The sequence below is a fragment of the Geotrypetes seraphini genome, chromosome 19 (assembly GCF_902459505.1).
Source record: "Geotrypetes seraphini chromosome 19, aGeoSer1.1, whole genome shotgun sequence".
In the NCBI taxonomy this organism is placed as follows: domain Eukaryota; kingdom Metazoa; phylum Chordata; class Amphibia; order Gymnophiona; family Dermophiidae; genus Geotrypetes; species Geotrypetes seraphini.
Window position 1 is genome coordinate 22,801,456 of NC_047102.1, and position 25,180 is coordinate 22,826,635.

The 25,180-nt window shown below is 43.7% G+C and overlaps 1 protein-coding gene across 1 annotated transcript in view; it reads right to left on the minus strand.

Annotated features, from left to right (window-relative positions):
- Positions 1 to 25,180, minus strand: part of LOC117352352 (receptor-type tyrosine-protein phosphatase beta-like) — a 450,002-nt gene that overhangs the window by 345,203 nt on the left and 79,619 nt on the right. The window contains exon 2 of the mRNA XM_033928784.1: positions 4,863 to 4,887. Within this exon, the coding sequence (XP_033784675.1) occupies positions 4,863 to 4,887 (25 nt within the window). The remainder of the gene's footprint in view (positions 1 to 4,862; positions 4,888 to 25,180) is intronic.

Sequence of the window (25,180 nt, forward strand, 5' to 3'; positions counted from 1 at the left end):
ATCTGGAACGTGAGCGCAGGCAGGCAGTGATACAAAAACAGCAGACACCCGACCGACTGCAGTGTTCCGCCATCTCCCTCCCTCCATCTCACCTTAGATGTAGAGTATGCCGGCTTTCTTTTTCGCCCAGCCGCATTTGCGGGTGCTCATTTGTTCAATATTCTCCTCTGACGCAACCGGAAACAGGAAGTTACAAGAGAGGAGAAGATTGATCAATGCGAGCGCGGCTTGGCGAAAAAGAAAGCCGGCATATTCTACATCAGTGGTTTTCAACCTATTTACACCCGTGGACTGGCAGAAATAAAAGAATTATTTTGTGGACCGGCAAACTACTAGGACTAAAATTTTAAAACCCTGTTTCTGCCCCACATCCGCAAGCTCAGTCACCTCAGTAACTATAGAAAAATAGACAAATATAGACAGCAGATATAAATTCTCAAAACATTTTGATCACTAAATTGAAAATAAAATCATTTTCCTACCTTTGCTGACTGGTGATTGATTTCATGAGTCTCTGGTTGCGTTTCCTTCTGTCTGTGTATCCTTTCTTTCATTTCTTTCTTTCTGCACTCAGGCCCAAGAATTGTCCCTTTCTATTCCCTCCCTCTTTCCTTCCCATGTCCTTAGTGCCCCTTCCTGTCTTTAGTGCCCCCAGTGCCTCCTTCCCATGTCTTTAGTGCCCCAGTGCTTCCTTCCCATGTCCTTAGTGCCCCTTCCTGTCTTTAGTGCCCCCAGTGCCTCCTTCCCATGTCTTTAGTGCCCCAGTGCTTCCTTCCCATGTCCTTAGTGCCCCTTCCTGTCTTTAGTGCCCCCAGTGCCTCCTTCCCATGTCTTTAGTGCCCCAGTGCTTCCTTCCCATGTCCTTAGTGCCCCTTCCTGTCTTTAGTGCCCCCAGTGCCTCCTTCCCATGTCCTTAGTGCCCCTTCCTGTCTTTAGTGCCCCCAGTGCCTCCTTCCCATGTCTTTAGTGCCCCAGTGCTTCCTTCCCATGTCCTTAGTGCCCCTTCCTGTCTTTAGTGCCCCCAGTGCCTCCTTCCCATGTCTTTACTGCCCCCAGTGCCTCCTTCCCATGTACCTAAGTGCCCCTTCCTGTCTTTAGTGCCCCCAGTGCTTCCTTCCCATGTCTTTAGTGCCCCCAGTGCCTCCTTCCCAAGTCCTTAGTGCCCCTTCCTGTCTTTAGTGCCCCCAGTGCCTCCTTCCCATGTCCTTAGTTCCCCTTCCTGTCTTTAGTGCCCCTAGTGCCTCCTTCCTATGTCCCTCTCACTGCCTTCCACACTTTGTCCCACCCCCACCCCCGAAGCCTGCCTGCCTGCCTGCCTGTGCCTGTCTACCTTTCTCCCTCCCTAGCCAAAGCCAACCTGCTGCCTCCCTGCCGCTCAAAAAAAAAAAAAAAAAAACCTCCGTCCTTTTCCCCTTCTCTTACCGCCATGCTGCAGCTGCTAAAGCCGGAAGTCTTCTTTCCGACTCAATTCTGAAGTCGGAGAGGACGTTCTGGGCCAGCCAGGCAGCGATTGGCTGGCCCAGAACGTCCTCTCCGATGTCAGAATTGACATCGGATAGACTTCCTGTCAGCTTTAGTAGCTGTAGCATGGCGGTAGGAGCAGGAGAAAAGGAGAGGCTTTTTTTTTTTTCTTCGCGCGGACCGGCAGAAATTCAACCGGCGGGTCAAAGGTGAGGTGGATGAAGGGAGATGGCGGGGACCGCACGATCTTGATTGCCTCACTGCGGGGACAAGTCCATTCACCACTCCACGGGGCGGTGAATGGCCTTGTCCACGTCCCGCAGAGGCCACTATTTTTTCTTCCCCATTTTGGCGGGTTACCCATGGCTAAACGCAGCTAGCCGCGGGTAACCGCCACCGTGTCATTCTCTAGTTGTGGGTTCAAACCCCGCGCAGCTCCTTGTGACTTAGTCCTGCACTGCCCCAGGTACATTAGACAGACTGTGAGCCCACTGGGACAGATAGGGAAAATGCTTGTGTACCTGAAAGTAAACTGCTTAGTCTATAAGCGGTATATAAAATACTAAAATAAATTAATTTATGTTTCATATATTCTTGTGTGTTTCTGTGATGATCAGTGTCAGCCTAGCTATCGCTACCATTCAGCATTTTTAGTTGGCATTACTTATGTCAGCGAGGCCTATGGGACAATTATATCAATCTGACTCTGGCATGGGAATGCAGACAGACCCTGAGGACAGGGAAACTGTTTTAAGTATCCCTGATATGTTTTAAGTTGCCCTGATTGAATCATGACTAGCTAAAAAGTGTTAATGTCTGATTAAGAGGGTGCTTAGGACAATGGGTCCAAGTGCACAGATCAAGCCAGAGACTTAATCCCATCTTCCATGCTTGCAAGTATCACACCCTCCTTAGCAATTAAATTAACCATTGTTTCAAACAGTTTACAAATTCTAAACAGAAAGATACTGGGAGATACAATAATTTCTTTATTCAGAATAAGATTCCAAGGTATAAAAGCCTGCTCTCTGCTCTATCAATCTATCTCTTTCTATCTAGCTATCTCTTGGCTCTTGGCTGGAGGTTCCTTCGAGGTAGTGTGAGTGTGCTTCGACTTGGGAGTCTTATACTTTAATCACCACCAGTGGAACCGACTGCTGAGCTCTCTGACCTGAGGAAACAGGGGAAGATACAGCAGATGACGTCGAAGCAAGAGCTGACGAAGGTCTGATGAGGCTCGAGGTGGAAGCAGTAGGGGCAGAAGGAGCCTTGGTGGAAGTCGAGGCCGAAGACGCCTTCTAAGTCGAGGGATCAGTAGGAGACTCCATCTCGAAGAGCTTGTCCACCAAAATGCAACGACGCTTGAAAGCACGAGGCTGAAGTGTTTGGCAAGGCAGGCACAACCTAGGATGATGTTTTGGCCCAAGGCACTTGAGGCAGCGTCCGTGAAGGTCCGTAAGAGAGATCGCGCGCTGACACTTGCTATACCTCTTGAAGCCCGTAGCAGACTGGGACATAGAAGGAAAAATAGCCACCGCAAAATCGAAGCCCTCGGGCTATGGCCAAGTGGCCTGCGCTGGGTGGGAAGGCACTCGCGCATGCACGGTGCGGGCGATTTGAAACTTCAAGTTTCTTCAAGCAAGTCTGCTTGTGAGGCGTCCGCATCCGGGCTCCGTCAATGACGTCACCCATATGTGAGAATACCTGCCTACTTGTCCTGGGATAACAGTGCATCGCAAACTGTGTGCCGTGGCACACTAGAGTGCCGTACGAGATTTCAGGTGTGCCGTGAGATACTGGGGAGGAGGAGAGATGCGAAGGCCAGCTCATTGCCTACAGGATGTTCGTTTCTCAGCCACCGCCAGCACCTCTCCGCCTCTTCTTTTCCCGCACCTCCTACTTGCGGCTCCGGGCCCCTTTTGGAGAACCTCCGCACATGTGCAGATGTTGATGTGATGATGTCACACATGCGAATTATGTCATCGCAGCAACATCCACACAATTCCAGGTGCCCTTGAGCCTCGGCTGCCTGTTTGCGAGACACTGAGCTAGAAAATAAACAAACAGATTTACAACTTAAACATCTAGAAAGAGAACTCCTAATTCTAAGACATGTCTTTTTTATTCTAGAGGGTCTGTGTGTCTATGACCCTTTTAGAGAAAGAACACATAAAAGGGAAACTGGAGGTATGGGGGTGGAAAATTTTTTTCTATTTTTTTTTTTAAATAATCACTTGCTGATTCTAAATCTTTCATGTTCTTTCTCAATGGTTCTAGAAAGGTGGGACGAGATTATCTTGCACACTTTGCAATCTATTGCCTCAAGAACCAGACCTGCATTTGGAAAGCTACATTGTGTATTTCAAATTCTGGAGGTTCAGGGTATTATTCAGCTCCAGCTGATCCTTTTGTTAATCTCTCTCTGCCACCAAGTGGCAGCAGTTAATCTATTTCAAGAAACGTGAAACAGGTTTAAGTGTAACAATTTAGAAGCAGTGTTAATCTGTTTATATCTGTAGTTTAGGCAGAACATTTTTTTTGTTAGGGGGGAATCATCCCTCTGTGCCTTTTTTCTCTTTCCTCCTACCCCCTTAATCTAAATTAAAATTACTTTATCTAATCTAATCTTCCATTTGTGAGTCGCACAACCTCTATAAGCTCAAGATGGTGGGAATAGCCAAGCCTTGCCAACCATAGAATCCGGGGCACTACCCAGTTTACCCTAAAGTGTGGCTGTAATCAGCTCAAACTGCCGCCACTGATCTCAACTCACTGAGCATGCACAGGTCTCATACATGAGCTGAGCATGATCATAGTGCCGTCAAAAGTGGAGACACTTTGTGCCACTGACAGCTTTGCTTTATGTGAACCTGAAGGGCTCCTGATTTCTACAGCTGGCAGGGACAGAGGATCCCAGCCAACTACAGAAAGGTGTTTCCAGCTGCTGGGTGAGCCCAAGGCAAAAGTAAATGGGCCTAGGCCAGCCTATGTTCACCTGTGGTCATGGCTCTGGTTTAAATATACATAAAAGGGTCAGCAAGTGATTTCCAGACAATGGGTCTATTGCATCTGAGAGTTAATAACAACTATCTATACAGCAAATTCTATGTTGATAGTACCATACAGCACCGAAAGCCTGATCACTAGGACTTCCAGTTTGACTACGCGTTGCCTGTATATATGCCAGAGTTTCCTTCTGGAGCAGAATGGACATACTAAAAATGACACTAGCAGTGGATTTGAGAGACCGAGATCATACACAACATTTTTATTTATTGGGATTTATTAACTGCCTTTTTTTCATGATATTATGAGGTTTGTGCCTGTCCTGGTGTGTGCAAAACAAAGCAACTTGCAAATATTATCCCCATTAAAAAGTAAAATAAAGCAATGATACTTACCAGTACTTTTACAGGTACTTGTTCCCTGGAAAAAAAAAAAAAAAGGGAGTGAAATAAAAAATTACAATCTCATGATGCAACAGTTTGCCTCAAAGATAAAAGAGGCTGATACGTATTTCTGTAACAAGGGGGGAAAAAATCTAGCTCTCACACAAATAATGATGATGATTTCCACAGAGCTGTTTCTTAGAATAAAATTTTTCCCATGATTCCTTGTCTAACCCCAACATAAAGGCTCACTGCAATTTTTTCCAAAACCCAAGGGCCTCTTCTATTAAACTGCGCCGAAAGGGCCTCTTCTATTAAACTGCGCCGAATGGCCCGTGCTGCTCCCGACGCTCATAGAGTTCCTATGAGAATCGGGAGCAGCGCAGGCCATTCGGCGTGGCTCTCTGTGCTAAAATCTGCTAGCACAGTTTAATAGAAGAGGGGGTAAAGGTGTTCCCAAATGGATGCAGAGACAGGGATGAGTCAGCTAGATCAGAGCCCCCACCCGAGACTTAGTCATTCACTGCTAATATCTCAGCTGTGTGTGGCTGCAGCACTTTCCAGGACAGGTAGTAAAGCCAAATGGCAAAATAAAAAGAACAAAAATATAACCCATCAGTAATAGGAAAGATGGCCTGGGTTTTCCTCCATCATTACAATCTCTGGCAACTTGTCACAAAGTTCCAGTTTGACACAGGACTAATTGTTTCCAATGTGTCTAGCTGCTCTTTTGCAGGGTTAAAGCTCTGCTGTTCAGCATTTCAAGTGTTTGGAGGAAACCCTCTCCTGCAACAACACACCTATTCATACAAAGCAAAGTTTAATATTTAAATATTTGAGAAGTAATGAAGCATTTTACAAGACTGTTGTGAGTGGGGTGTTGTTGGGATGATCACGATTGTCGAATTTAAATTATTAAAATTTCAGGGGGGGAGAGGTTGTACGGCTCAAAATTCACCTAGGTTGCACAATATCCTTGTACTGGCCCTGATCTTGTCAAGTGGGTAGCTGGTTTTGCACTCCTGTTCAAGCTGGACACCCCCCCCCCCAATCCACACTACCAAACCTCATGCATGTAAAAGTAGGCTTTCAGTAAACCTCCAAGGCAGAATCCTCACAACCACTTCCTGAGTTCATAAAGGAGTTAATTTGCTTATAGATAATATTTGCTGGCGAGAAATATAATTCTATAAATACAGGAAATAGCTTTTTATCTCTATCAAAAATCTGAGGTAGCTATCAAAACAGCAACGCCTTTCTAAACACCAAGGAAAAGAAAGTGATAAAAAGGCACCTCAAAGTGCGACCGTTCCTCCGTTTATTAAATTTGATTTCTTTTTAAAAAATAGATTACTTTGGCTATATGTCAGTACTCCCTTTGCAAGTCAGGTTTTCCGGATATCCATAATGAATATGCATAAAATAAATTTGCATATAATGGAGACAATGTATGCGAATCAAGTTTATGCATATTCATTGTGAATATCCTGAAAACTTGACTGGCAGGATCGAGTTGAGAAACACTGCTATATGTGACTCATACTTTGGCTCTTCCCAGCTATCATGAGTTAGATATTGGCTGCACAGAAATGTGGGTTTTTTTCTACCCATTTCTGGGAGTCAAGGGTTAAACAATAGCAATCGGAACATAAGAATTGCTGCTGCTGGGTCAGACAAGTGGTCCATCGTGTCCAGTAGTCCACTCACATGGTGGCCCTTTGGTCAAAGACCAGTGTTCTAAATGAGTCCAGCCTCACCTGCGTACATTCCAGTTTAGCAGGAACTTCTCCAACTTTGTCTTGAATCCCTGGAGGGTGTTTCCCCTATGACAGACTCCGGAAGAGTGTTCCAGTTTTCTACCACTCTCTGGGTGAAGAAGAACTTCATTACATTTGTACAGAATCTATCCCCTTTCAATTTTAGAGAATGCCCTCTCGTTCTCCCTACCTTGGAGAGGGTGAACAACCTGTCCTTATCTACTAAGTCTATTCCCTCCAGTACCTTGAATGTTTCGAACATGTCCCCTCTCAATCTCCTCTGTTCGAGGGAGAAAAGGCCCAGTTTCTCTAATCTTTCCCTGTACGGCAACTCCTCCAGCCCCTTAACCATCTTAGTCACTCTTCTCTGGACCCTTTCGAGTAGTACCATGTCCTTCTTCATGTACGGCGACCAGTGCTGGACGCAGTACTCCAGGTGAGGGCGCACCATGGCCCGGTACAGCGGTATGATAACCTTCTCCGATCTGTTTGTGATCCCCTTCTTTATCATTCCTAGCATTCTATTTGCCCTTTTCACCGCCGCCGCACATTGCGCGGACGGCTTCATCGACTTGTCGATCATAACTCCCAAGTCTCTTTCTTGGGAGGTCTCTCCAAGTACCGCCCCGGACATCCTGTATTCGTACATGAGATTGTTACCTACCAAACTATAAAAATACTAGGAGTTACCCTTGACAAACACCTAACCCTGGAAAAGCATACAGATCTAATGTTCAAAAAAAGTATATCAGTCCTATGGAAGCTCCGCACCATTAAAAAATTCTTCGATGAATCATCCTTTCGATTACTAGTTCAAACATCCATCTTGAGTACGCTGGATTACTGCAACATTATATATCTAGGAGCTTATAAAAAGAAACTTAACAAGCTGAGATTAATTCAGAACACTGCAGTCCGGCTTATCTTTGGTTTAAAAAAATGGAAACATGTCACCCCTTACTTCCAGATTCTCCACTGGTTGCCGGTGAAATCCAGAATACCCTTCAAGTTTGCCTGCATCAGCTACAAAGCTGTCTTTGGGATGCTACCAACTTACCTCGCCTCTCAATTCATTCTCAACAGCTCTAATAAGAGCTCTCGCAGAATAAATCTCTTTAGTTACCCATCCCTGAAATCATGTCATTACAAGAAGTTCCTTGACAGAATGTTATCATTCCAGGCAGCCAAACTGAACACATGGCTCGTGAAACCCATACTCGAGGCCACCTCATATGCTGACTTCAGAAAATCACTGAAGACCCGTCTATTTAACAAATTCTAATCCCAATTCTTGTCCAATCCCCCTCAGCTTCCTCATCTCAATCCCCAACTCTCTTGCTTTTAGATTAACTCATGCTCTTCCCATTTGTAATTGTATTCCACCCAAATTGTTTTTCTCTTGTACCTCAATCTTTGACTACATTCATCCTTTAGATTCAAAACAACTTGGTTCTCTTCCATTTGTAATTTGTATCCCAGAAACTATCTTTGTTTTCTCCTTACATCTCATACTCTCACTGTATGTATCTTGTTGTAAACCGCTTTGAACTTATGGTATAGCGGTATATAAGAAATAAATTATTATTATTAAATTATTATTTATACTTATCCACGTTGAACCTCATCTGCCATGTTGATTACAATTCCTCGAGCCTGATTATGTCACGTTGCAGATCTTCACAATCTCCCTATGTCTTCACTACTCTGAATAACTTCATATCGTCCGCAAATTTAATCACCTCACTCGTCGTACCAATGTCCAGATCGTTTATAAAGATGTTGAAGAGCACAGGTCCAAGCACCAAGCCCTGCAGTATCCCACTGGTGACACTCTTCCAGTCCGAGTATTGTCCATTTACCCCACTCTCTGTTTCCTATGCTCCAGCCAGTTTTAAATCCACGTATTTCACCCTCGATTCCATGGTTCGCAATTTTCCGAAGTAGTCATTCATGCGGAACCTTGTCAAACGCCTTCTGAAAATCCAGATATACAATGTCAACTGGATCGCCCTTGTCTATCTGTCTGTTTACTCCCTCAAAGAAGTGCAGCAAGTTCGTCAAACACGATCTGTCTTTGCTAAAATTGTGCTGACTGGTCCTCATCAGCCCATGCCCATCAAGGGCGGTCCTTTATCAGCAACTCTACCATCTTTCCCAGTACCGAGGTCAAACTCCCCGGTCTGTAGTTTCCCGGATCTCCCCTCAAACCTTTCTTGAAGATTGGCGTAACATTCGCCACCTTCCAGTCTTCCGGAATCTTTCCTGATTTGATCAACAGATTGGCTATTAGTTGAAGCTATGGTCCCTTTCAGTTCCTTGATGACCCTCGGATGGATGCCATCCGGTCCCGAGGATTTATCGCTCTTTAGCCTATCAATCTGCCTACACACCTCCTCTAGACTGACCGTTAATCCTGTCAGCTTTCCATCTTTGCTTCCAGCATATAGCCTGATGGGTTCCGGTATGCTGTGTAAATCTTCTTCGGTAAATACAGATGCAAAAAATGTGTTCAGTTTCTCACCGATTGCTTTGTCCTCCTTTAGCGCTTCCTTTATTCTATAGTCATCCAACGGTCCCACTGCTTCCTTCACGGGTCATTTCCCCTTAATATAGCGAAAGAACGGCTTGAAGTTGTAAATGCACCCTTGATCCTTTTCATGGAATGTTGCTACTCTTTGGGTTTTGGCCAGGTACTAGTGACCTGGAATGGCCACCGTGAGAACGGGCTACTGTGCTTGATGGACCATTGGTCTGACCCAGTAATGCTACTCTTATGTGTGGCATTATAGCCATGCTATCTGATTAGCACAGGAATGCCCACACTTTGCCTTCCTGACAAACCCACGCCAACAAAAATTTTAAAATATTTTATATTGCACAGTTACCATGCCAGTAAGCTGCATTAAGTTACTGTGCCATACGTCTGGGAAAACCCAGACATGTCCTCTTTTTAGAAGACTGTCAAATTACTCACTGGAAGATGTCTAGCAGGTGTTTAAACCAAATCCTGGCCTACATTTCTGGTGCCTATCATTCCTGTAGGCACGATTCTGAAACCGGCGCTGATCCACGATTGACAAGTGATCAGCGGTTACTTTTTAGGCAACTGATGATATCAGCGCCGGTTCAGAATCTGGCCCTTTGGGGGAAATTATAAACTGGCATCTAAACTTAAGGCACTGGTAGGTGCCCTACCATCACCTAAGTTAACTGAAGAATGGTGAGGTTGTAGCACCTAGCACTGGAATCACATCTATTTGGGACTTTAGACCACTGAACACCAAAGAAGTCATGGCCAATGCTGGAAGTGGCATTAGGCAGCCTAAAATGCCTACATAGGTGTGTTCACGCAAAAACAGGTGCCAGAAATGTAGGCCTGGAAAACCTTGGCCTACATTTCTGGCGTGTATCTTTCTCGTAGGCACGATTCTGAAACCAGCGCCGATGCATGACTGACATACAATTGGTGGTCAATTTTAAGGTAGCCGCCGATATTGGTGACGGTTACAGAATCTGGCCCAATTGTGAAACACCTAGGACTTCACAAAAGCTAAGTGTCAGACTTTCATGTTTTGAGTGTACCTATTAGCCAACAGGAAATTAAATGCATTATTAAAGCACTCTCTGAGGGCAAATCTCCAGGAGAAGATGGGCTTCTTAATAAGAATTACACAATTGTGGCACCAGAGGTGTCCCATCTTCTTGCTCACATTTGTAACATGATAGGGAATGGAGTTGCATTGCTACTGTGGTGGGCCTTCCCAAACCAGTTAAGAACCCTACTTTCTGTTCTAGCTACAAGCCAACAGAACTCCTCAACACTGATATGAATATTTTTGTGACAGTCTTGGTGAATAGACTAGATACTTACTATACGTCCTACACTTGTGCACTGGGACCAAACAGGATTTGTCCAAGGTTGACTGTTGGGGGACAATATCTGTAGGGCCCTAAATTTGATTGATACAAGTCGCAGACAACAAGAAAAGGCTATATGCATCATCATTGAGGTAGAAAAAGCCTAACTATTCAAATTTATGGACCACCTGTTGCATTTCCATTTCGTTTATTCATTTGAAATATTGCTCACTACAAGGATAATATAGCAGGTTTAGGGCTTCCTCTTTTTTTGTAAAGCTTCACTGTACACACACAATGAGAGAAATGTTATGAAAAACAAGAGCTCCAAACAACGTTCGAGTCAAAGGGTTATGTTAACCAATGAGATCGCAATCATCCAAGCAGCTCCAAATTAATAAACCTTTGCATTTCCTCTTCCTTGTACAATCTGTTTCTTATTTCTATATTTTGTAATAGTACTTTTTTGTTTAACACAAATAATGAGGTCATGACCAAAACAAGGAAGTGGTATTAAAAGGTATGAACAGAAAAGGGGAAAAGAAATGTAGACCAAAGAACAGTAATGCAAATGTACAACGAAAAGATTGTTAATTTTAAAAAAATCTCTTCACTTGGTTCTTGGTAACTCTGGTCCATCCTTGATTTCAGCAATGTTTGGAGGCTTAGTGGAGAGACATAAAGGAAACAGCCTAACCTCTAATGATTGGTTAACACTTAAAGGGTTTGAAGCTTCTTAGTGCATGAACTTGGATCAACACTCAAAGTAGGGATCAGACAATTTAGTTATCTAAAACATTTATAGCCCGCGTATCAAACATCTATGCGGGTAACAGTAGTAAATACATAGTTAAAACAAACATAACAGTACATAATAAAACAGAATATAACATACAATTCAAAACATGCACTTAAGACAAATAAGGCAGTGAACTACCAGTTTTAAACATTATTCATGTTTGAAAAAGTCACGTAAAAAAAATATGCTTTCAGGCTTTTCCAAAAGACTAAAAAGTTAGGAGTTAAGATGGATGGAATCTGGAACTGAATTCCATAGTATCGGTTCAGCCACTTGAAACATTCGGGATTGATTAGCCACTTTAGTGACCGAGATAAGTGTGGAACAATCAGAAGGTTCCTAGATTGTGATCTTAAACAGCAACATGGTACATATGTCTGCAGCAAATAATCACCATTGGTAACAGGTCGCAAACTGATTTTTTTTTTTTAATTCTTTATTGATTTTTTTAAACTTCAAAAGTGCAATATATACATCTATATTATATAATAAGTTAATAAAAGCACATTCAACTTACAAATATGCATAACCAACCATTTTCTCCCCCTACCTCCCCACCCAATGATTATTCAATAAAATACAGAAACATAGACTATCCCAATAGCCTTACCCTATTCAGATTAAAAAATATCCTCCCACCCCAGAACAGATTTAAAAACCAAGGTCAAAATCTTAAATTGTATTCTCCATGTGACTGGCAACCAGTCAGGTGTAACGTGTTTAATGAGGCAGTCTTGCTATTATCCTAGCAGATATATTCTGCTGTACAATGGTCTTCAAGATTGGAATCCAGAGTAAAAAATCAATGCATGGTTTATTTAACTCTATTTGGCATTGTTGCTCAGAAGCAACAGGTGTTTTCTGTAAATCTTATGGAAGATCTGCATTTCCAAATGCCTGTTACAGCAGACCCTCAATATTCGCGGAAGTTAGGGGCAGAGTCAGCCTGCGAATATTGAAATATCGCGGATAACTTTCAAGGCCGGCTCTGACCCACCCCCGCCTCCCTCCTGCATCCCGGACCTTTCCCAGACCTTACCTGGTAGTCTGGCGGCAGGATCGATCGTCCTACGCTCCTGCCCTGTGCAGAGCCGTCATCAAAATGGCTGCCGTGAGTTTTGGGAATTTATATCTGCTGTGTATATTGTGTGTATATGAAAAATGAATGGAAAAAATTGCATTACAATTAGTAAAGGGGGTGGATCTAGGGTGGAGTTTGGGAGGTCTGTGGTACTCAGTTGATATTTGTTACACTTCCCTACTGGCAAGTCCTGCTGACATTTCAGGGCCTGTCTGGAGGGCCTCTGTGCATGCGTGATGTCATCATCGTGATGTCCGCACACTTCTGGGTGCCTCAAGCCATGGCCACTACCTTTAGTATGCCCCAGCTCGAGAAAGTTTGATAGACACTGCTCTAAATCTTACTGTAAACCGCATAGATTCCTTGCATAAAATTATGGTACATAACACACTGTATTGTATTTGCATTTTGGTATACTCATTCATCCCTTCTTACTTTTGTGAGTTCTTAATAATGCCTGAAGACTTAAACAGCACCCTGCTATTTCATTTTTTAATATCTGGCTTTAGCTCATGCTTTTTCATCGGTAGCTCAAGACAAGTTACATTCAGATGCATTAGGTATTTCTCTTCTAGAGAGCTTATGATTTAAGGGCTGGATTTACTAAAATGCACTACTATGCTATTGTGTGCTGATGCAGTTAAGCATCAATTAATAAATAGGTTTTACTGTATAAAACGGAATCTGCAACAAACAACACACGATAACATGTGGTAACACTTTTTAATAGATCCAACTCTAAACTTGTTACATGAGGCAATGGAGGGTGAAATGACTTGCCCAAGTTCATGTGGAGGAACAGTAGGTTTTGAACCCTGGTTTCATTAGTTCTTTGCCTATTACTTTAACTAGACTGCTCCTCCACAATTCACTTAAACATTCATGCCTTTTATATTCTTCATCCAGCTCTGGTTGGGGGGAGTAATCATCATCTTTTATTTAAAAGAGAAAAATAATTACTCTGCTTACCACTAAGCAACTTTAAAAAATCAAACACAATTCAATAATACAGAAAAAACAAACACATCGTAAAATCTAGTATCGATACCATCTAGCTATCAAAAATCATAATAATTTCTAGCCTTGAGCCTTCATCCATAGATATACTAAGTTTCATGGGGTTAATTTAATTTTTGCTTTTTAATTTGCTTTTTATTCTACAAGTTTATTCATTTCCATTGTTTGAAGTCATAAAACCTAACCCACTGACTGAATAGACAGAGAAGCACAAATTTGTCGGTTAATTCTTACACTGAACCCCCCCCCAAAAAAAAAACAAAAATACCACCATCACACTCTAAAACACATCTCTCTTACTGCACCAGAGACCTCTTATTTCTATGTCAAACTGCACTACAAAGGATCTTCATATCTTCAGGGGCATCCAGTCTATCATTTTGTATGGGAGATGAACATCTAGGAAGATATACAGCGAGTACAGGACTTCTTACTCAATCATCATCACATGAACTACTGCTACTACTAATCATTTCTATTGCGCTGAAAAGGCGCATGCAGCGCTGTACATTTAACAACAGACTGTACCTGCTCAGAAGAGCTTACAATCCAATTTGGACAGACAGATAGGCAGTACATATAGTGGTTGGGGTTATTTGCAGAGATGATAGGATGTTAAAGGTAATTTTATGGTAAGAGTTAGGAGTTGAAAAAAAGTGGGCTTTTAACTTGGATATGAACAAAACAAATATTTCATTTACTTCACTCCCTCCTACATCTATTCCATGAACTGCAGTTATAGCGTACAAGACTACCATTTGTGAGATTGCCACTACAAAAGGGGAGGAAGTGCACAGCAGTGACTTTTGCTTGGTCAGTTTTTCAACACCCGACTTTTTCAGAAGTTCCGGCACCTCAACCTCGTAATTACAAAGGACTTGTTCACCGTAATATTACATCTCAGTGACCCCTGATGCAGGCGACTTGCATCGCCGAAACACAGTACTGTGTTGGGTCCACACTCCACAGTTGATGTTTGTCCTTTTGTTTTGGAATGAACAAGATTGTTTTTACAATTTTTTGTTCTTGGAGTGTTCATTGTCCGTTCCCACATTGCTTTGTTTGTTTAAAACATAGCTATTACATATCTGTCAAGCACACAGAGGTTGCAATTTTCTTGCATGCTGATATAAGCATTCCAATTGTTAGGGAAATGAGATATCCGGGCATTGTTTAAGATTCTACACTATCTATGAAATCTCATGTAAAAAAGATTGTGCAATGAGTTTTTTTTATATAAGTTGAAATATGTGCAGAACCTACAGTGTTCTCCCTAGCATGTTTTAGGCGGGCGCTCCGCCCAGATAATTTAGGGGAGCGTCCAGCTGTCATCTTGCATCCACAGATCTACAAGCAGCCCTGCTAATCCCACCACCAGCATTGAATCCGAACCAATCCTCTTTCCTGCCCCTACTCCTTCACCGTAAACAGGGAGGTGTAATTTGCATAGCGTTCCAGGCCACGCACCAACCCTCTTCCCCGCTTCTACTCCTTCACCATAAGCAGGGAGGAGTAATTTGCATAGCGTTTGTGGCGCGCGGCCTCGAATGCTATGCAAATTACCCCTCCCTGCTCACGGAGAAGTAGGGGTGGGGAAGAGGGTTGGCGTGCGGCCTGAACACTATGCACCATCAGATGAAGGAGAAGGGGCGGGTAAGCAGCGGAGATAAGGCCCAGCCCGTCGTGAGGGCCCCGGTGGGCAGCAGGCTGAAACATCAATGCTATGCACCGTCAAGTGAAGGAGTAGGGGCGGGGAAGCAGCGGAGGTAAGGCCCCACCTATTGCGAGGGCCCCGGTGGGCAGCAGGCTGCAATATCAAAGTTACATCAGGCAGGTTTACCTTAAACAGAAGAAGCTCAGCAAAACAGATTTTCAAGTTTTCAGCAATATCATTAGGATTCAGCACAATTAGCTTCTACGTTAACAGTTATGAATCCCAAAGTAGAGAACGGGAAATGCACCAGGAAGATGGATATGTAGGGAATGTTCATCTTCCAACCATTAAACTGGATTTGACAAAAAAGCACAATTTTACCTGATACATTGTGAAACGGGATTGGGGCAAGTAATTAACCCTTTTGCATTTATTGGTCTACAAGAGAGACTACTGTGATTGTGAGTATAGCACCCCCCAATATGCTGAGCAAATCAGTCAAAAGCTACCAAATGGAAAACTCATAGAGACCCTAGATCTGGACACCGGGGGTGGGGACAGAAAAGGACCTTGAGGAGTGGCGGGGAAAGCAAAGTTGAATCAAAAGGGTGGGGGAAGACAGGGCTGATGCTGGACTAGAGAGGGTAGAGAGGAGAAACACCCTGAACCGAGGAGAGAGAGATGCCAGGCCCTGGAGAGGGGGAAGACAAAGAGAGTGAGAGAGACAGAAAGACCTGGATCAAAGGTGGGAGCACTCAAAATGTTAGTAGAAGGAAGATAGAGAGAGGAAAAAACCAGAAACAAAAGGGGAGGCAGAAGAGAGGGGGGCAGATGTTGGACTTGGGGGTGTATAGAGGGAAGAGAGAGAGAGATTGCAGAGAGGTGCAAAGATTCTGTACCAGGGAGGGAGGGAGGAAGGGAGAGAGAGAGAGAGGAAGAGAAACACCTGGAAGGAAGAAGAACAAATGCTGGACAAGGGATGGGGCGGGGTATTGTAAGCAGAAGAAAGACAGAGAGACCAAAGTGGCAGATGCTAGACTATGGGAGATGCAGACTGAAGAGACGGGGGGGGGGGAGACCCTGAGGTAGAACAGAGAGATGCAAGATCATAACAGAGGAGGGAGAGGGAGACATGTTGTCAATAAGGGTGGAGGAGAGAGGAAGAAAAGTTGGAGTCATGGAGGGACAGAGAGAGATGTTGGTTGGGGAAGGAAATGACGTCTGGAGGAGAGGAAGCATGCAGGAGGCAGAAAGAAAAAAAATGTTGGATGCACAGTCAGAAGAAAGTCCAACCAGAAACTAATTAAATCACCAGACAGCAACGGTAGGAAAAATTATTTTATTTTCAATTTAGTGATCGAAATGTGTCAGTTTTGAGAATTTATAATCTGTTGTCTATATTTTGCACTATATTTGTCTACTTTTCTATAGTTGTTATTGAGGTGACATTGCATATTTTAAAGTCATCTGCCTTGACCGCTTTGAAAAATAAAACAAATATAAATGATAATTAACATTTTCTCTGCATACAGTATGTTTTGTGTTTTTTTTTTCATTTTGTGGTTACTGTTATGAATTAATAAGATTATATTGTGTGTACATGAAAAATGAATGGAAGGAATTGCATTACAATTAGTACTATTATAATGGGGGTGGGGTCAGGGATGGAGCTTGGGCTGAGGTACTCAGTTGGTATTTGTTAGACTTAGGGGGTACTTGGCTTGAAGAAGTTGGGAAACATTGGTCTCTAGGACCTAGAGACCAATGTTTCCTAGAGTCTAGGTGACTAGTATGGAGTTCACTCAGTAAGGGTCCCTTTTACAAAGTCACATTAGTGATTCTTCCATGGCAAATGCACCAAAGTCCATCCAATTCCTATGGGCTTCAGTGCACTTGCTGTGGCAGAATTGCTATGTAGCTTTGTATAAGGAGCCCTAAGGCAGGAACTATTGTCTCTGTACTATGTCTTAAAACACAGATTGCTGGGGATGCAAAGCATTAACTGATTCAACAAGAGTTTGAAGTTAGTTGAATACCATTCTCTCAAGTACGGTAGTTTTGAAAGAAATGGAAGGTTTGATACTGGTCATTAGTTATTTGGAATAAGAGGATCTGCATTATTTTTTATCACGGGTGGCTTAAATGCTACTGGAACACTGCCTAAGTGTCACACCTTAAAAAAGAAAGTCATATTGAGCATTGGAAAATAATTAATAACAATTAACTAATAAAAATAGTGCACATTTAGGGATCTTTTAACTAAGATGCGCTAGCCGTTTTAGCGCACACAAAACGCTAACATATCCATAAACTATAATGGACACGTTAGCGTTTAGCATGCGTTAAAATGGCTAGCACACCTTAGTAAAAGGACCTTTAAATTCTCCCCATCCCACCCGGCTACTTTTTCATGCCACCCGGCTGGAAAAAATTTCTAGGGAGAACACTGACCTATGTGATTTTTTAAGTAGTAGTGATTTCCGCATGGTTACCCAAGCTTTTATTTTTCCTTTATTTGATTATTGCAACTTTCTGATGATAGGATTGCCTAGGCATTTGATCAAAGCTACTCAAGTGGCACAGAATGCTAAAGCTCATTTAATTGCTGGAATGTCCTGTAGGGAACATATCCTAATTTTGAAACAACTTCACCGGTTACCTATTTATTTGAAAAATGTGTTATAAACTGGATGCACCGAGTTTTAAAGCACTTAGGCCCTGATTCTATAAAAGATGCCTACAGTTAGGCGCATAGATCAGCGCACCTGGCCGATCTAGGCGCCTAACTTAATTTATTTTAATGCCCTTAATTGAAAGCGCCATTAAAAATCAATTTTTTAAAAAAAACTAATTTGCCGGTAGGCACCTCAAGATAGGAGTCTACACCAAGGCATGATTAGGTGCAGACTCGTAGCAGAGTTTGGGGGTCGATTGACTTAGGTACACTCATTTAGGCCAAGAAAACCCTGGCTTAAATGGCAGTAGGTCTAAGAATTCAACGCCTACCTGCGCAATTCTATAAATGGTGCCTAGCAGTTGATTGATAACCATGCTGAACTGTGCCTAGGAGTTAGATGTAACTTGATATGAACAAACTGTTAGCAGCTAATAAATGTGTTTACCAAGATCTCAAACGCCCAAGACACTACTTGAACTGATTTAGTGTCCTTACTGGGGTGACGTGTTCATCATCGGTCTTGTTTGTTTTGGGGTTTTGTTTTGTTTTTTGTAATTCTTAGCTTAGCTTGTGACCTGATGGCTACCCAGCTGTTTCACTGGTATGTTTCCTCAGGGGCAAAAGCTCTTCTTATCAGTGTCATTTTTTTACACTGTTACAAGTACCCTTACTGCACCTCTGGGTACAGTGGTACCTTGGATTATGAGCATAATCCGTTCCAGGAGCATGCTCGTAATCCAAAATGCTCGTTTATCAAAGCGAGTTTCCCCATAGAAAATAATGGAAACTCGCTTTAATTCGTTCCCACCCCCACCCCCCGATAACCGGCATCTCTCCCCCCCGCTCGCAAAGGCCCCCTCGCTCCAAACGGCACCCTCCCCTGTGCGAACCGGCCCCCCTGCCCGAACAACTTAAACTTACTCCCCCCCCCCCTGTCTAGCGCAGGCACAGATCGTGTGCCTAGATCTTCCGGCTTCTGCCTGCATGCTCAAGGCAGGCAGGCCGAAGCCGGAAGATCTTGTAGGCACACAATCTGTGCCTGCGCTAGATGGGGGGAGGGAGATAAATTTAAGTTGTTCGGGTGGGGGTGCCGGTTCGCGGGGGGGGTGCAGGTTGGAGCAAGGGGGCCTTTGCAAATGGGGGGGAGTGATGCCGGTTATCGGGGGGGGGTGCTCGCAAATCGAGTCAACACTCGGTTTGCGAGTCAAAAGTTTGCTGAGTGTTTTGCTCGTCTTGCAAAACACTCGCAAACCGGGTTACTCGCAAACCGAGATTTGACTGTACTTGAAAAAGTGTAAAAAAAATAACACTGGCTACAAGCTAAGTGCTCTTCTAAATTATTTATTATTATGTACAGCACCGTATAGATACATTAAGGTATCATTGTCTGCATTAAAAGATCAAACAAGACCAATGATGAAAACGGCACCCCAGTAAGGACACAAAATCAGTTCAAGTAGTGTCTTGGGTGTTTGAGGTCTTGGTAAACACAATTATTAGCTGCTAACAGTTTGTTCATATCAAGTTACATATGGTATGTGAAAAAGCTATTTTTCCATTGATCCCCTAGGAGTTAGATGCCATTTACAGAATCAGAACCTTAACGATTTTTTCCACAGTTTGCCTGCCACCCTAAGTTACATTACATTACATTAGTGATTTCTATTCCGCCTGTGCCTTGCGGTTCTAGGCGGATTACAAATTAGAAGAGATCTGGACATTACCGAGAGAATTACATTACATAACATTGATTCATGTACTTAACATTGATTCATGTACTTTACATGGTGTGGTAGAGGATTATAAATTATAGGATATCTGGATTTTTCCGAAAGAATTTCAACATAGAGAATCAAGTAATAACAGGGGACAGTGGAGAATATCAGTATATACTGGTTACAGAAGAAAAAGTTACCTAACAATGAAGGAGGAAGTTTGTTGGTAACTGAAGGTAGATGCTTATTTAGGAATCAGAATATTTTTGGAAGGTAAGGTTCTAGGAGTTGACTGATGTGTTAGAGGGTGAGCTTGTGCGAAGGGGGAGGAGATTAGTTAGTGGTGACGTGTTTTTTAAATAGAAATGTTTTGATTTCTTTTCGAAACACTTTGATGTCTGTTGTTTTGATCATCAGTTTGGTGATGGTGGGGTCAATTTTCGCTGCCTGTGTCGCTAGAAGGCTGTCGTATAGTTTCTTACGTCGGGTACCATTGTGAGGGGGGAAGGAGAATAGGTTTTGAGTTCTCCTTGATCTGGGTGAGTGGTAGCGGTATAGGCGGTTGTTTAGGTAACAGGGGGCAATAGAACTTGAATTGAGTTCTTGTTTTTATCGGGCCAGTGAGAGTCTACATAGGCGGGGGTGATGTGGTCAAATTTGCTGAGACAGTAGATGAGTCTGATGGCTGTGTTCTGAACGGTCTGTAGTTGTTTTATCATGTTGTTTGGGCATGGTAGGTAGAGGCTGTTGAATTAATCTAAGGTGCTAAGTGTGAGGGATTGTACAATGATCTTGTAATGTTCTTTGGAAAAGAATTTTCTTATTTTTCTTAGGTTTCGCATGGTGAAGAATGCTTTTTGTATGATTTTGTGTATTTGTGTCTCCATTGTGTAGCGTCTGTCTAATTGTATTCCTAGAATTTTGAGAGTGCTCTGTATAGGATTGTGTTTACTTCCAGTTCTGTTAGTGATGGTTTTTGTTCCTTCTCTAGTAGTAGGAATTTGGTTTTCTCCGCATTCAGTTTCAGCTTATGGTTCATCATACATTTTTCCACAGTTTCCAGTGTTGTTTTCAGGCGTCCTTTGGATATGGGGTCTTGGATGTCAAAGGGGAGGATGATGGTTATGTCATCTGCGTAGCTGAAAGAGACAGGACGCACAAGAAGAGACAGGACGCACAAGAAGGGTGGAGGAATAGCACTATACATAAAGGACTCCATACCCTCAACCAAAATGGAAACAGCAGTAAGGGCGGACGGCTTGGAATCACTATGGGTTAAGCTACCAGGAGGATCTGGAGCAGACATCAAATTGGGTCTATACTATCGTCCGCCTGGCCAATCGGAAGAAATCGACCGGGACCTGGAGACTGAACTGCGGCAGGTATGTAAAAATGGAAATGTGGTGATGATGGGGGACTTCAACTACCCTGGGATAGACTGGAGTATCGGGCACTCGAGTTGCGAGAGAGAGACCAAATTCCTGGAAGCCACGAGGGACTGTTTCCTGGAGCAGCTGGTCACGGAACCTACACGAGGAGAAGCTACTCTTGATCTAATCTTCAGTGGACTGGGGGGACCTGCAAAGGAAGTAATAGTATTAGACCCACTGGGGAACAGCGATCACAACATGATCCAGTGCCGACTAGAACTGGGATCATCCAGGGTGAAAAGAACCACAACAACAGCGCTCAACTTCAGAAAAGGGAATTATGATGCAATGAGGAAAATGGTGGGGAAGAAACTCAACGGCAGCACAAGAAAGATAGAGTCCGTAGAAAGCGCTGGACCATGCTCAAGCGTACGGTGCACGAAGCACAGAACCTGTACGTCCCCAGGTTCAGAAAAGAGTGCAAGAAAAATCGAATAAAGAACCCAGCATGGATAACGGCTGCTGTAAAAAAGGCGATCAGTGACAAGAAAGCATCGTTCAAAAAATGGAAACAGGATCAAACGCAGGCCAGCCAAAAGGACCACAAGGAAAAACAGAAGGAGTGCCACCGAGTGGTTAGGAGAGCAAAGAGGGAATATGAAGAGAGACTAGCAAGAGAGGCAAAAAATTTCAAATCATTCTTCAGGTACGTAAAGGGAAAGCAACCAGCGAGGGAGGAAGTGGGGCCCTTGGATGACGGGGATAGAAAGGGAGTAGTGAGGGAGGAAAAAGAAATAGCTGACAAGTTAAACGACTTCTTTACATCAGTCTTCACGAGGGAGGACACATCCAACATCCCGGAACCAGAGTAAATAGAAAATGGAGATCAAGATAGCAAGCTGATCCAACTAGAGGTGAGCCAGGAGGATGTCCTCAGGCAGATAGACAAGCTAAAGAGCGACAAGTCGCCAGGTCCAGACAGCATCCACCCAAGGGTGCTCAAGGAATTAAGGAATGAAATAGCAGAGACACTTCAGCAAATATGCAACCTATCCCTAAAAACTGGAGAGATCCCGGAGGACTGGAAAATAGCTAATGTCACGCCCATCTTCAAGAAGGGTTCAAGGGGCGACCCGGGAAACTACAGGCCGGTGAGCCTCACATCGGTCCCGGGAAAGATGATGGAGGCACTGATTAAGGATGGCATCTGTGATCATATCGAAAAAAATGGACAGCTAAGGTCGAGCCAGCATGGGTTCTGCAAGGGTAGGTCGTGCCTCACAAATTTGTTATACTTCTTTGAGAGGGTAAATAGCCAGGTGGACAAAGGTGAACCCATAGACATAATTTACCTAGACTTTCAGAAAGCCTTCGATAAGGTACCACATGAGCGATTGCTCAGGAAACTATGGAATCATGGGGTGCGAGGGGAGGTCCACCGATGGATTAAAAACTGGCTGTCGGAGAGGAAGCAGAGGGTTGGTGTAAAGGGCCACTACTCGGACTGGCAAGGGGTCACGAGCGGGGTTCCTCAAGGGTCGGTGCTGGGACCGCTCCTGTTTAACATATTCATCGACGACCTGGAGGCGGGAACAAAATGTGAGGTCATCAAATTCGCTGATGATACCAAACTATTCAGCAGGGTTGAAACCACGGTAGATTGCGAGGATCTCCAAAGGGATCTTACGACACTGGAAGAATGGGCAAAAAAGTGGCAAATGAGCTTCAACGTGGGGAAGTGCAAGGTCATGCATGTAGGGAGAAGGAACCCGATGTTCACTTACAAAATGGGGGGAACAATGCTAGGGGTCAGTAAGCTGGAAAGAGACCTGGGAGTGATGGTAGACACGACATTGAAGGCGTCAGCACAGTGCGCCACAGCCTCGAGGAAAGCAAACCAAATGCTAGGTATCATTAAGAAGGGTATCTCGACCAGAACGAAGGAAGTCATCCTGCCACTGTACCGGGCTATGGTGCGCCCCCATCTGGAATACTGTGTACAGTACTGGTCACCGTACCTCAAAAAGGACATGGCAATGCTTGAGGGAGTCCAGAGAAGAGCAACTAAACTGATTAAGGGTATGGAAAACCTTACATACACTGACAGACTGAAAAAGCTGGGGCTGTTCTCCCTGGAAAAGCGGAGACTCAGAGGAGACATGATAGAGACCTTCAAGATCCTGAGGGGCATCGAAAAGGTTGACAAGGACAGATTTTTCAATTTGAAAGAAACCACAAAAACAAGGGGCCACTCGATGAAATTGAAGGGGGACAGGTTTAGAACAAACGCAAGGAAATTTTTTTTCACACAGAGGGTGGTGGACACATGGAACACCCTTCCGGAAGCCGTGATAGGAAATAGCACAGTACAGGGTTTCAAGGAAGACCTGGATAGGTTCCTGGAGGACAAAGGGATTGAGGGGTACAGATAAGAGCAGTGGAAGGTTTAGAGATAAATGTAGAGGTAGGTATAAAATTAGTCAGGGACTGCTGCTCAGGCAATATGCCTGATGGGCCGCCGCGTGAGCGGACCGCTGGGCGGGATGGACCTCTGGTCTGCCCTGGCGGAGGCGACTACTTATGTTCTTATGTTCTTAAGTTATATTTAGGGCGTCTAGGGCAGTGCCTAATGAAGCTATGAAGAGGTTGAATAGGGGCGATAGAGGGGATAGGGGGATCCTTGTGGTACTCCGCAGGGGTTTGTCCAAGGGTCAGATAAAAGATCTTTTGACTTAACTCTGTATGATCTTGTTTGAAGGAATCCTTGGAACCAGATGTGAACTTTACCTGAAATTCCTATGGCATCTAGTATCTGGAGAAGTATGGGATGGTCTACTACAGGGGTGTCCAATGTCGGTCCTCGAGGGCCGCAATCCAGTTGGGTTTTTAGGATTTCCCCAATGAATATGCATGAGATCTATGTGCTTGCACTGCTTTCAATGCATATTCAGTGGGGAAATCCTGAAAACCCGACTGGATTGCGGCTCTCGAGGACCGACATTGGACACCCCTGGTCTACTAAGTCAAATGCTGCTGAAAGATCGAGTTGGATGATTAGTAATTTATTTCCTTTGCTGAGGTGCTGTCGGGCTATATCTAGTAAAGATACTAGTAGAGTTTCTGTGCTGTGATTAGCTCTGAAACCAGATTGAGTTGGATGCAGAATGTGGTGGTCTTCTAGGTAGTTGGACAGATATTGTGCTACTAGACCCTCTGTGAGTTTGATGTATAATGGGATGGAAGCGACTGGTCTATAATTTGTTGGGTTGTCTATTGGGCCTTTGCGGTCTTTTAGTATGGGGGTGATTATGATTTCGCCAAGTTCCGGAGGGAACTGTCCTTCCTTGAGGGTGGTTTGCAACCATAGCGTGAGACAAGCTATGAATTTAGTGGATGCTGCGGTTAGTAAGTAAGGAGGACAGTTGTTCAAATCACATGAGGATTTGCTGTATTTTTTGTACAGCTGATCTAGGTCTGACCATTGTGTCGTTGGGAAGGTGGTCCAGGTCCTATCTGCTGAGATGGCTTCGTCTATTGTGGGTTTTATTAGTATCTCTTCTATGATATTTTGTGAATTGTTGAATGTGGTTCTGATTGTGATGATTTTATTTTTGAAGTGGTCCGATAGTTGTGAAGCTGTCGGAGTCTGGGTTCCTTGGGTGGCGAGGAAAGGTTTGGTATCTGTGAGGTTTTTTACAATGCTGAAAAGTTTTTTGGTGTCTGGATTTTCGATGCCAATGAGTTTGGACTAGTAGTCTTTTCGTTTTTCCTTCAGTTTGATTTTGTATTGTTTGATTTGGGATCTCCATTCTGTTTTATTGTGGTCTTGTTTCTGTTTTTTCCATGTCCTTTCTAATTGTCTGCATTGCCTTTTCAATAACCTGTCTTCCGGAAAGGGATTAATTGACATGCCCTCTTTTAAATATACGAGCGTAACACTGGATATATACAGGAAACCCCCCCTCCCCTCTCCCCCCCCCAGTGTTTATAGTTTCTGGAACTCATTACCACAACAATTTTAAGATAGAAAACCTGGTAGCTCACACACGGTAGTGGCAATGGAGGAGATCTTACTTAAGAACATAAGAATAGCCTTACTGGGTCAGACCAATGGTCCATCAAGCCCAGTAGCCCATTCTCACAGTGGCCAATCCAGGTCACTAGTACCTGACCAAAACCCAAGGTGTAGCAATATTCCATGCTACCGATACAGGGCAAGCAGTGGCTTATCCCGTGTCTTTCTCAATAACAGACTATGGACTTTTCCTCCAGGAACTTGTTCAAACCTTTCTTAAAACTAGCTACACTATCCGCTCTTACCACATCCTCTGGCACTCGTGAATGCCAAAGCCATGAATAGAGAGGGAGACTTGTATATGGCTGTGAAGCATGGGAAATCACA